The sequence below is a fragment of the Rhinolophus sinicus genome, chromosome 3, assembly GCF_057876585.1.
Source record: "Rhinolophus sinicus isolate RSI-liver-muscle chromosome 3, RSI-T2T, whole genome shotgun sequence".
NCBI classification, from domain to species: Eukaryota; Metazoa; Chordata; class Mammalia; order Chiroptera; family Rhinolophidae; genus Rhinolophus; species Rhinolophus sinicus.
In genome coordinates, this window is record NC_142503.1 from 136,935,977 (window position 1) to 136,950,103 (window position 14,127).

Consider the following 14,127-nt stretch of genomic DNA (forward strand, 5'->3'; position numbering starts at 1 on the left):
TCCAAGAAGCAAATAGAACACCTAATTACCTCAACCCCAACAGGCCTTCTCCAAGGCACATTGTACTGAAGCTGTCAAAAATTAATGACAAAGAAAGAATCCTCAAGGCAGCCAGGGAAAAGAAGATGGTAACCTACAAAGGAAAGCCCACTAGATTATCATCAGATTTTTCAGCAGAAACTCTACAAGCCAGGAGGGACTGGAATCAAATATTCAAACTATCGAAAGAGAGAAATTATGAACCAAGAATAATATATCCAGCAAAGATATCCTTTAGATATGAAGGAGGAATAAAGACCTTTCCAGACATAACAGAAGCTGAGGGAATTTTCTAACATGCGACCTGCACTACAAGAAATACTGAAGGAAGCTATTCGACCACCATCAACAGGGACAATTTGTGGCAACCAAAACATAAAAAGGGGGAGAGTAAAGGCCTGAATCAGACTATGGGAATGGAGAAAGTAAGCATGCTGAAGAAAATGGAATATTCTAAATATCAAACTTTCTTTTACATAAACTTAATGGTAACCACTCAAAAAAAAAAATCCAGAACTGAAATATATAATGTAATAAAAGAAGAAATGGGGGGAAATCATAGAATACCACCACACAGAAGTAACAGACAAAAACAAAAAGGCAAAGAAACAACGAAGATACAGTCTTACCAGAAAACCAAAGATAGAATGACAGGAAATCCTCACATATCAATAATCACCCTAAATGGAAACGGACTAAACTCACCAATAAAAAGGCACAGAGTAGCAGACTGGATCAAAAAACTAAACCCAACCATATGCTGCCTCCAAGAGACACAACTCAGCTACAAGGACAAGCATAGACTCAAAGTGAAAGGGTGGAAATTGACACTCCAAGCAAATGGTATCCAGAGAAAAGCAGGAGTAGTCATACTGACATCAGATGAAACAGACCAGGGTGAAAAAGGTAACAAGAGACAAAGATGGACATTTCATAATCGTAAAGGGGACTATACAACAAGAAGACATAACAGTCATCAGTATTTATGCCCCCAAACAGGGAGCATTAAAATATACCAAGCAACTACTAACAGAACTAAAGGGAGAAATTGACCAAAACAATTATAGTAGGGGCAATTATAGTAGGGGACCTAAATACATCATTGACAGTGATGGATAGATCATCCAAACAGAAAATAAATAAATAAAATAGCAGCCCTAAATGACACATTAGGTGAAATGGACATAATTGACATTTATAGAGCACTTCATCCTAGAACATCAGACTATACATTTTTTTCTAGTGTACCTGGAACATTCTCAAGGATAGACCACATATTGGGACATAAAACTAGCCTCAGCAAATTTAAGAAGATTGAAATCATACCAAGAATATTCTCTTATCACAAGGCTTTGAAATTGGATATCAACTGCAAAAAGAAAGCAGGAAAAAACCACAAATACATGGAGATTAAACAACATACTTTTAAAGAACGACCGGGTCAAAGAAGAAATAAGAGGAGAGATCAAAAGATACGTAGAAACAAATGAGAATGAATATACATCCTACCAAAATTTTAGGGATGCAGCGAAAGCAGTTTTAAGAGGGAAATTTATATCATTACAGGCCTAGCTCAAGAAACAAGAAAAATCCCAGGTAAATAATCTCACATTACACCATAAAGAACTAGAAAAAGAAGAACAAATGAAACCCAAGGTCAGCAGAAGAAAGGAAATAATAAAAATCAGAGCAGAACTAAATGAAATAGAGAACCAAACGACAATAGAAAACATTAACATGACAAAGAGCTGGTTCTTTGAAAAGATTAATAAAATTGACAAATCCTTGGCTAGACTCACTAAGATAAAAAGATAAAAAGACACTAATAAACAGAATCAGAAATAAAAGAGGGGAAGTTATCACGGATGCCACATAAATACAAAGGATCATCCAAGAATACTATGAAGAACTATATGCCACCAAATTGAATAACCTAGAAGAAACGGACAAATTCTTAGAAACATACAGCCATCCTAGGCTGAATCATGAAGAATTAGAAAATCTAAATAGACTGATCACCAGTAAGGAAATTGAATCAGCCATCTGAAACCTTCCCAAAAGCAAAAGTTCAGGACCAGGTGGCTCCACTAGTGAATTCTATCAAACCTTCAAAGATCTAATACCTGTCCTACTCAAACTCTTCCAAAAAATTGAAGAAGAGACAATACTCCCTAACTCATTTTATGAGGCCAACATTACCCTGATACCAAAACCTCGTAAAGATAACACAAAAAAGAAAACTACAGACCAATATTTCTGATGAATACAGATGCAAAAATCCTAAACAAAATTCTAGCAAATCGAATGCAACAATGCATTAAAAAGATTATTCATCACGACCAAGTGGGGTTCACCCCAGGGGCACGAGGATGGTTCAACATATGCAAATCCATCAATGTGATACATCACATAAACAAAATAAAGGAGAAAAACCATATGATTATATCAATTGATGCAGCAAAAGCATTTGACAAGATACAATATCCATTTATGACTAAAACACTTAATAAAATCAGTATAGAAGGAAAATACCTTAACATAATAAAGGCCATATATGACAAACCCTCAACCAATATCATAATTAACGGTGAAAAACTGAAGCTCTTTGCTCTACGTTCAGGAACATGACAGGGCTGTCCCCTATCACCTCTGCTTTTCAACATAGTATTGGAAGTCCTTGCCAGAGCAATCAGGCAAGAGAAAGAAATAAAAGGCATCCAAATTGGGAATGAAGAAGTTAAATTATCACTCTTTGCAGATGACATGATGCTATATATAGAAAACCCTAAAGACTCCACCAAAAAGCTTTTAGAAACAATCAACGAATACAGTAAAGTTGCCGGCTACAGAACCAACGTACAAAAGTCCATTGCATTCCTATATACTAACAATGAAATCTCAGAAAAAGAAATAAAAAAAACAATTCCTTTTGCAGTTGCAACAAAAAGAATAAAATACCTAGGAATAAACTTAACCAAGGATGTGAAAGACCTACATGCTGAAAACTATAAGACATTTTTGAAAGAAATTGAAGAAGACACAAAGAAATGGAAAGATATTCTGTGCTCATGGATTGGAAGAATCAACATAGTTAAAATGGCCATATTACCCAAAGCAATATAAAGATTCAATGCAATCCCCATCAAAATCCCAATGGCATATTTTAAAGAAATAGAACAAAAAATCATCAGATTTGTTTGGAACCACAAAAGACCCCAAATAGCCAAAGCAATCTTAAGAAAAAAGAACAATAATGGAGGTATCACACTTCCTGACTTTGGCTTGTACTACAGGGCCACAATAATCAAAACAGCATGGTATTGGCAGAAAAACAGACACATAGACCAATGGAATAGAATTGAGAACCCAGAAATAAAACCACATAAATATGGACAGATAATTTTTGACAAAAAAGTTAAAAACATACAATGGAGGAAAGACAGCCTCTTCAATAAATGGTGCTGGGAGAATTGGGTAACCACGTGCAAAAGAATGAAACTGGACTGCTATTTGTCACCATGTACCAAAGTTAATTCAAATGGATCAAAGACTTAAGCATAAGACCTGACACAATAAACTGCATAGAAAGAAAACATAGGTACTAAACTTATGGACCTTGGGTTCAAAGAGTATTTTATGAATTTGACTCCAAAGGCAATGGAAGTAAAAGCTAAAATAAACGAATGGGACTATATGAAACTTAAAAGCTTCTGCACAGCAAAAGAAACCACTGACAAAATAAAGAGGCAACCAACTGAATGGGAGAAGATTTTTGCAAACAGTGCCTCCGATAAGGGGCTAATATCCAAAATATACAACGAACTCATGAAACTCAACAACAAAAAAACAAACAACCCAATTGAAAAATGGGCAGAGGACCTGGAGAGACATTTCTCCAAAAAGGACATACAAATGGCAAATAGACATATGAAAAAATGCTCAACATCACTAATCATCAGAGAAATGCAAATAAAAACCACAATGAGATATCACCTCACCCCAGTCAGAATGGCTATCATCAACAAGACAAATAGTAACAAGTGTTGGAGAGGCTGTGGAGAAAAAGGAACCCTCATACACTGTTGGTGGGAATGCAGACTGGTGCAGCCGTTATGGAAGGCAGTGTGGAGGTTCCTCAAAAAAATTACGAATAGAATTACCATATGACCCAGCAATCCCTCTCCTGGGTATCTACCCAAAAAATCTGAAAACATTTATACATAAAGACACGTGTGCTCCAATGTTCATTGCAGCTTTGTTTACAGTGGTCAAGACATGGAAACAACCAAAATGTCCTTCGATAGATGAATGGATAAAGAAGTTGTGGTATATATACACAATGGAATACTATTCGGTGGTAAGAAAAGATGATATAGGAACATTTGTGACAACATGGATGGATCTTGAGTATAATGCTAAGCGAAATAAGTCAGACAGAAAAAGCAGAAAACCATATGATTTCACTGATATGTGGTATATAAACCAAAAACAACAAAAGAACAAGACAAACAAATGAGAAACAAAAACTCGTAGACACAGACAATAGTTTAGTGGTTACCAGAAGGTAAGGGGGGTGGGAGATGAGGGTAAGGGGGATCAAATACATGGTGATGGAAGGAGAACTGACTCTGGGTGGTGAACACACAATGGGATTTATAGATGATGTAATACAGAATTGTACACCTGAAATCTATGTAATTTTACTAACAATTGTCACCCCAATAAATTAAAAAAAAAAAAAAAGTAGAATTTTGAAAAAAAAAAAAAAAAAAAAAAAAACTTGGTGGGCCGGCCCAGTGGCCAGGCAGTTGGAGCTCCATGCTCCTAACTCCGAAGGCTGCCGGTTCGAGTCCCACATGGGCCAGAAGGCTCTCAACCACAAGGTTGCAGGTTCAACTCCTCAAGTCCCGCAAGGGATGGTGGGCTCCACCCCCTGCAACTAAGATTGAACATGGCACCTTGAGCTGAGCTGCCACTGAGCTCCCGGATGGCTCAGTTGGTTGGAGCGTGTCCTCTCAACCACAAGGTTGCTGGTTCAACTACCGCAAGGGATGGTGGGCTGTGCCCCCTGAAACTAGCAACAGAAACTTGACGTGGAGCTAAGCTGCACCCTCCACAACTAAGATTGAAAGGACAACAACTTGACTTGGAAAAAGTCCTGGAAGTACACACTGCTCCCCAATAAAGACTTGTTCCCCTTCCCCAATAAAATCTTAAAAAAAAAAAAAAAAAAAAACTTGGTGGATGAAACAATGACCATTTCATGATTCTATGAGTCGGTAATGTGAGGGACAGAACAGGAACAAGTTGTCTCTATTCCATCGTGAATGGGACCTCAGTCCGAGTGGCTGCATTTGGCTGGAGATGTCCAGAGCACTGCCAGTGGGGCCGTATGTCGAGCCTCGGCTCGTCCCTAAACGGTCCTTGCTAGAAAGGAAATGTCCAGGGTTGCTCCCTCATTGACATCGCTGGTGCCTGCACTAAGCAGCTGGAATAGTCAGTGTATTAGTTTCCTAGGGCTGCTGTGACAAATGGTAACAAATTATTATGGGCTGGTGGCTGCAAACAACAGAAATTTATTCTCTCACAGTTCTGGAAGCTAGACAGCTGAAAGCAAGATGCTGGCAGGGCCATGCTCCCTCTGATGTTTCTGGAAAAGAATGCTTCCTTGCCTCTTCCTAGCTCCTGGTGGCTTCCAGCAATCCTTGGTGTTCCTTGATTTGTAGCGACACTATTCCAATCTCTGCCTCTATCTTCACAGGGACGTTTTCCCTATGTCCTCATGTCTCGATGTCTCTATGAGTCTTCTCTTCTTATAAGGATACGTTATTAGGATGTAGGGCTCACGCTAATTCAGGATGACCACATCTTATCTAATTACATATGCAGAGATCCTATTTCTAAACAAGGTCACACTCTGAGGTTCCAAGTGGACATAAATTTGGGAGGGACACTACAAACTCACTATATGTAGGAACTGGCCAGCATCATTCTCTCTCTGCATGAAGACAGACCCAAGCAGCTCCTGAGCGCTCAATGCTGGGTCCAGAAAGGCACAAACCTGAAGGAATCTCACCCACATCGAACAAAGCTCATGCTAAAGAGTTGCAGTAGCATGGATCAGGTTCTTGGGATTCTGAAATGTTGGACATTCACTTTGTAAAAGACAAATGGATTCCAGGATTCTCAGATAAATCAGTGGCCCCTGCTTGAACCAGTCTAATGCCCAAGCAGTACTAGACGACGGCTCATGTGATGTAGGTGAAAGGACTTCAAAAGTGTCCTGCCAAAAATACCAACTGCATTCCAATCCCTAAAATTTTCACCATAATATAAGTACATTAAAATAGGTTACAGACGCCATAATAGTTCTGTATAAGAAGAAAAAGGACTAGGAGGAGTAGGAGGGGATCACAGATATACATACACACAAGGGGTGCAAGTAGAAACATGTGTGCAAAACTGGCTGGTCTCATAAAAACAGGACCGTGAGAGAACAGGAAATAGGACAAATCAGTAATAGATTTTTATGAAAAGGGTTGCAGAACCCTGCGTGGGACACCTCCTGGGAGGATCCTAGGCCGTGATAGCACTGTCTGCATAAACTGGGTGTCTAGAGGTATCTAAGACACACAGAAAGTAAAGGCAAAGACATACTTTGTCTATTTCCTGATTTTTCACTGCCTCGTTCCCCCATCCAACCACCCCTGGGCAGATAAAAATCCTTGAAGATTCTGAAACATACCTAAGCTCAGGGAAGTTCCATAAAATCCTACTTAATATGATTGTTTCCTCTAAAGAAGAGTTAAACTCACAGTGAAAAGAAAAAATAATTGAATTGGGAATTTTACCTTTATCCCAATAGTCTATGACTATGAGATAAAAATAAAGGTGAATCAATTTTACTCACCAACAGTTTCTTCTGATGCAGCAGTCAAAGCTAGAAACTTTTTCGTATTTTCCATTTCCTCATTACTTGGCAAAGCTTCACTATTTTTTGCAGACTAATGAAAGAGAAATGAAAGTTTAAACATGAGGAAAAAAAGCAAACTATATTCATCAATATTTTGTTAAATTCTGATAAGGTTTCCAGTTGTGTACATACAAACAAGAAGGTTCAGGTCATTTTTATTCCTTTAATTAGGAAATCTGTTAATGGTTTCTGTTCCCATAAAATTCTGTCAACAGATATTCCCAGAAAGAGTTGATGGATATATGTCTATCATGATATGATAACTACCTTGTTTAAAGCTTCTTAAGTTTCTGTTTAATATTTCTATAACTAATGAGTAAATTAAAGGTACATAATCAAATTACAATTTCAAACATTTCAAGATTGCTACTGTATTTTATTATGTTTCCAGTTATAATTCTCATTTCCAAGCAAGTAAAAATCTGCTTTGAGATTCAGCAGGAATAAGTGATAGGCTAATTTTTTTCTGTTAAAATTTACACAAATTATTTCTCTAGTTTAAAGCACTGCGTGTTGTATGTTGCTTTCTTTCCATCCCAGTAGTCATCCTGGGAACCTTGTAAAAATGTATTCTTAATTACTTCATAATTAATTCATATTATTGTCTGCGAAATGTCCTCTGAAGTCAGTCAACTGATCAAGGAGGAATTTATCAAAAACAAGCAATCTGTTACTACAATGTTCCTTATGTTAAAAGTCCTCTCCTTTGAGGGGCAAAGTTCAAATGTGAGCCAATGGCTATACATCAAGTCAGTGCCAACATCTGGTCAACCTCCACCCCTCAATACTACAGAGAATAAGATGTCCACGAGGGCCAAGGAAAGTTAATCAAGCCCTAGAAACATATTGAGAAAGAAGCAAATAGACCGTGGTCCCAGACCTAAAGCACTTTACAGCTTCCTGAAGAGATCTTGACCAGCACATCGAACAGTTGTTGTTCGCAAAAATTTACTCAAATTATAATGAGAACCAGGGGGTTAAAATTTTTGTGTATTTATATATTCATCCCCAAACTTTAACCTTGCTGAAGAAAAGGCAGACATAGATACTTGATGAAAGTGGGCACTGCACCCCCTTTCTATTCCAGAAATGGAGAACCCCAGCCTGATGCCAGTAGGAAAGTCAGACTGGGCTGTCCAAGGGGAATGAACGTGCCAGTGCCAATGCGGTGCCTGAAATCTGGAACGCTGCAAAGTTAGCTACCTCCACAAAATAAATCAATAAAGACAGACCACATTAACACTACCACAGGGGCCGCCGGATGGCTCAATTAGAGCGGGAGCTCTGAACAACAGGGTTGCCGGTTCGATTCCCACATGGGCCAGTGAGCTGCGCCCTCCATAACTAAGATTGAAGGACAAAGACTTGGAGCTGATGGGCCCTGGAGAAACACATTGTTCCCCTATATTCCCCAATTTTAAAAAAAAATTAATAAAGAAAAAGTTAAATTAAATTAAAGGTCTCAAATACTATTGATAAGAAGTCTACAGATTTGCTATCACAATTATTTTAAAAAAATAACACTACGTACCACAGTCCATGCTTTTCTTACTCATCAAGAGGAAGATATGTTTTTATACAGTTCTTACCTTAAGTTCTTCCCACAGCTTTACTCTCATTTCTAGACCTTGCTTCTTAATTTCTTTTTCTCTATATTGTTTCTTCACCAATATTTTATCAAGCCTCTTCATCTTCTGAATAGCATCTTGAAGTTGAGAATCTAATTCTTTTAATTCAGGTTCATCTATGTTGTGTTGAAAGTAGGAATGAACTTGAAGTTTAGTAAACCGTAAAACTGTTTTGTTTTGTTTTTACTATTCTTTCATTCAGCAAATGTTTATGGCTGATGGTAATAACTAACATTGGTGTCGCGTATCTTGATTTACAAGGAATTTTCACATGTATTTTTTTATATAATTATCTAACAACCCTGTGAAATAGACATGTATCTCTATTTTACAGTTGACATAACTGGGTCCTTTCTAACAGCTTATAAATTACAGCATTGAACTCAGAAGTGGGTCTTGTATGATTTTAAATCCCAAATTCTTTCTCCTTCATTCTGCTCTACCTTCTATATTCATAATTAACAAATAAGGAATAAGACAAATACCCTATCCTAAAACTGCTTCAGACTAACTGAAAGAGAAGGCATGTACACAAACAGCTACAATAAAATGCAGCATGTCATGAGTGACACAAAGTGGTTTCAACATATAGAAACCTTTTACAAATTAGTAAACTGAGGCTAATTTGTACCTGTTACATACATCTCCAAGATAATATAACTAGTGAATGGAGAGTCAATTTCCACCTAGATCTGTCTGACTCCAGAGTCAAAGCTCTTCACCATCAAGCGGTACTTCCTCTGGGAAGTCTGATGAAAGATGAGATCCTGGCAATGACCATAAATGCTCAAATACTAAAGTCTCACATACATTAGAAATGGCATATTATGTTAAGAAAATCCAAATTTTGCCACTTTTGAAAATTCAGAGTCCAGTGATGTTTCCCTATGATGTATATTATTCCTCTTTAAGGAAAAGGAGATATTTTTAGAGGGAATAAGCTTATCCAAAAAGAATACTGATCTTGTTAATGAGGAGGCCCTACAAATTTATTGCCTAAGTACTTCAAATGCAACAGCCTCTAGGTAGTTCTAATTCCCAACCTCCAATCCCAGCATTCTCAGGCTCCATGTACACAGGTGTTCTATACAGCAGGCATTTTGAAGTAACTCAGGCAGTACTCAAACACTATTAATAAATACAATGTAAACTAGGCCAATAGCTAATCTCAACTGTAACACCTTGTTTTCTGATAACTGTAACCCTGAGTCACCTTGCCTAACTGTGAGAGCTGAGCTCATCCCAAACATTCTAAATCAGCAGTTTTCACAGTTTATGATCTCAGCTTCACTTTACAGCCTTAAAAATTATTCAGAACAAAAGTAGCATTTCTTAATGTCAGTCATATCTATTGATAATTACAATATTAGAAATAAAAACTGAAATATTATATTTAAAAATAACAAACATGTTATTACTAATTATATGTGAATATAAATATAACATTTTTGTGACAAATAACTATAGTTTCCCACAAAATCATTGAGCTGAGTGGCCTTGTTTTAATTTTTTAGTATCTGGCTTAACAGAAGACGGCTAGATTCTCCTTCCTGCTTCTAAAGTAAATCTACTGCAATCTGTTGTTTCAGCTACAGCATATGAAGAAAATTTACAGAAACGTGTAGTTAGAAAGGGGATGGGAAATTTGATAGCCTTTTCAGATAATTGTGGATCTTCTGCTTTGATACTACATCAAAATTCAACAAGGCATAGTCTCTAAAAGATTAGTTGTAATATAAAAATTTGTGACCATATCAGTGAGCTTTTTTTTGTACTTGTTCCATTAAAATCCATGGATCTATCTTTCGTGAAGGGACCTTTATCCTGCATTTGTCATTTAGAAAATAGTGGTTCACTGATCTATGCAGACCCTCAAAATGCTACCACATTTCAGTATACAATATCAAAAAATCACATTTGTTAATATGGCCACCAATTTTTATCAGAAAAGTCTAAGTATTGGGAAGCTGTCTAGCTCACAGCGATATATATAAGTTTTCCAAAATTCTAACTTTTACTTGAAAATTCAAATTTTATCATTGACAAAAAAATACTGTTAGTTGTCTTCCTTGAGGTAAAAGGCTCATTTCATTTAAAAAAAAAAAAAAAAAAAAAGTCTGCTAAATATCCAAGTCTGAATGATAATAGTTTTTCTGTCAGTCCTTCTTTCAAGTAAAAATGGTGTTCCATTTAAAGAGTAGCCACTAAACTATCACACAAGTACTTTTCCTCAACACAACCTTCACATTTTGGTATTCAGCAGAATTGTTTTACCACAGAGAATATTAAAAAGATGTGTATTCACAATGGGATTTATAGATGATGTAATACAGAATTGTACACCGGAAATCTATGTAATTTTACTAACAACTGTCACCCCAATAAATTTAATAAAATAAAAAATAATAATAATAAAAAAATAAAAAATAAAAAGATGTGTATCCAAAGGTGAAGATTTAATAAAATTAACAATTTCTACTGCCCCATCAAAGATATTCTTGAGTGACACTGGCTATTTCTTTTTTCTGCCAGTGCCTGGTCATGAAGAACACGACTAATAATACAATTTGGTGCCATTGCCTTGATTCATGCTAACGTACCAGCAATTTTACCCACTATTTTTTTTGTACCACCAGTGCAAACATCCATTCAGTGAGCAAAAAGGCAAAAAGCATTATTTCAGTATTACGGGGGACTGTATTACTAATATATTACGTCAGTATTATGATGAAAGTAGCTTTTACTTTGCAGAGCTCCTGAAAGGGTCTCAGAGACCACCCCCACAGGGTTCTGCAGACCACATTTAAGAATTGCTGTTCTAATTCACTCTGACCAGTATTCATTTAATAACCATGAAAAAAAAGGAGTCTCTTAAAATCCAAAAGTTATTAGATCAACTGGGATTATTCCTAAAAAGGCATTTATAAATTACAGGATAACATTTTATTGTGCAATTTTAGCCATCAAAAAATGTGGAAATACTTCTTACTTGATTAATGTAAAATGACCACAATAACAATTTTGCTAAATGACATATTATTTTTCTAAGTGTATTTAAGGACTCCTAATATTCTTCTAAATAACAACTGGTGATCGCTTGCTCACAAAAAGCATGGCTTATTTTATTAGTACTATTATTCCTACTTAGCTGATAAAAAACATACCTAATTCTAATATTTTAACGATAACATCTGTAATTATTATTAGCCAATCACCTACCTGAACATTTAGAGATTATCTGATGTTGCGCCAAGTTCGGATCTTCATCTGACCCCTCTTCAGCTAATTTTATTTTCTCAGAGTTATTTTCCCCCTTTTCATCATTACTGTTTCTACTTCCCTCTGTATCACTGCTTTCTGAATGACCCTCTTTAACAAAGTTCAACTTGATTGCAGTATCGACCTAAAAATTATTTCCAAAGAAACATATTTCAAAAATAATGTATTTTTTTAACTTTAAATTTCCAGACTATTTTAACACTAAGGGAAGTATATGTGGAGACACACATATACTAGCATTAAAGTATCCTAGAACAATAAAGCTTTTTAATTAAATATAATTTAACTACACAATTAAATTTAATAACAATTTGCACCAAAGAAAGATGCACCATTCTCTAGCAACTTCTAGCAATAATGGAGAAGAGTCAGGAATGAGTCCTGAAGAGAACTGCTCTCTGCCAGGCTCTGGGGACGAGACACGAGGGTCCCTGCTCCCTGAGGTTACACTCAGATGGAGTCAAAGGTCTATAGCCATGCTGTCCAATATGATGTAACAGCCACTAGCCACATGTGGCTATTAAAAAGTGAATATCCTGAACTGAGATGTGTTTCTGATAAAATTCATCAAGTCAGATCCATGCGCTTTGGTGAGTAATTTATTTGTATGCTATTCACAGTTTTTCTATTTCATTTTGGTTTCTCATACTACGGCCTTGAGTGGAAATGAACTCAGGCGAAGGGAGAGGCAAGACATCAGGGAGAGGGAGAGCCAGCCACTTTAGAGAGGAGTGCCTTTCCCCTCCCAATGGAAGACCTGCCTGCACCAGCCCTTTAGGGCTCAGTCCTTGGAGGGTCTTATGTCCTCTCTGCATCCACATGATCAACTCTCCCCTGCTGTCATCTGTGTCCCCTCGTGACTCTCCAAGGCAGAAGGTTGGTGGTGCCGAGAATTAAACTGCCAGGGAAACAGGAGCATCTCTGTTCACTGAACTAGGACATAAGCCCCAGCGGCACTGAGCTGAGTCAGTAGTAAATAATCAGTCACCATTTATTGAGGAATTACTATTGGCCACGTCCTGTGCTACGTACTTTACATACACTGTCTTGTTTACTCCCCACCATGACTCTATGGTAAAGGTACTGCTTCCTCGATGCGACAGAGAAGAAAACAGATCCAGGAGGGAGTGAAATTAGTGAAGGACCAATTTACAAACAAACAAAACAATGCCTACTTAACGTAACCTCGGAGGTGTAAAAGAGGGTTCCCTGTTCAAAAACATACTTCTGTTAAAGGCAGGATAAAGCCTGAAATTCCGTAATATCCAGTAAATCCTTAAGGCTATATAGTTCTGTGAAAATGCTGAGTTGCTGGGAGAGGTCACGTGAGCCCTGTCAGTCATTTACATCATGGCATAAATGAATTTAGCTGACCTATCCTTGAGAATGGGGGTTTTCATGGAGAGAAATATAGAATATACAAAAGAGAACTATATATAAGCAATATATTTGGATACCACAAACCAGGATGTACAGACCTTTCACATATATCATCTCGTATGATCTTAAATCTTAAAATGAGCAGGAAGTAATGAGGCAAAAAGATGAAACTGGAGAACAAAAGACAAATTTTGCCCATTTCACAGTTTTACCCATAGTTTCCCATCCACGTTCCGGAGCCCATCACCCACTGGCTTCTCTGTTCCAAACCCTCCTTCTCTTCTACCCTGTGGCCTATGTGTATCGTTTTTCTTTCTGCTTCCTTGTCAAAGCCACATCCCACCTCCATTTCTCATTGCTCCATGTCCCCTACTCCGTACCTTCATGTTAGTCCCAAGAAAAGTGAGTACCCTATAAAAACCTCCCTAATTATTAGATGTTCTGCCTGAAAGCTGTGGAATTTTTATATGAATTATAACTATTGACTCTTTCAAGAAAAATATTCAAAAGCAACAAGAAACCAAATATTTTGAATGAGAAATCTATTAATTATTACTACAGAAATTTCATTTAAAATCTAGCATTTTAAACTCATTTTCTGCCGTATAGCAAATTTTGGTAAGAAACTGATAAAAGCCAAATTTGATCAATAAAACTAATCAAAACTCCAGGATTTATTATTCAGTCAACATATAAGGTTTTACCAACATTGACTCATTTGTAATCAGCAGTCAGTACGCAGTATATCTGTGGCTAATTTCCCCAACTTAGATGAACCTTATTTATTTTCCATACAGTTGATTAACACTAGTCACAATTTTAGGAGGC

At 36.9% G+C, this 14,127-nt stretch overlaps 1 protein-coding gene across 3 annotated transcripts in view; it reads right to left on the reverse strand.

Moving 5' to 3' along the window:
* FSIP1 (fibrous sheath interacting protein 1) overlaps nt 1-14,127 on the reverse strand; it is a 166,082-nt gene that overhangs the window by 140,291 nt on the left and 11,664 nt on the right. For all 3 annotated transcript variants that reach the window (XM_019725567.3, XM_074327919.2, XM_088797135.1), the window contains exons 3-5: nt 11,860-12,043; nt 8,602-8,756; nt 6,950-7,043 (exon numbers count right to left, since the gene is read on the reverse strand). In XM_019725567.3, coding sequence (XP_019581126.3) covers nt 6,950-7,043; nt 8,602-8,756; nt 11,860-12,043 — 433 coding nt within the window. The remainder of the gene's footprint in view (nt 1-6,949; nt 7,044-8,601; nt 8,757-11,859; nt 12,044-14,127) is intronic.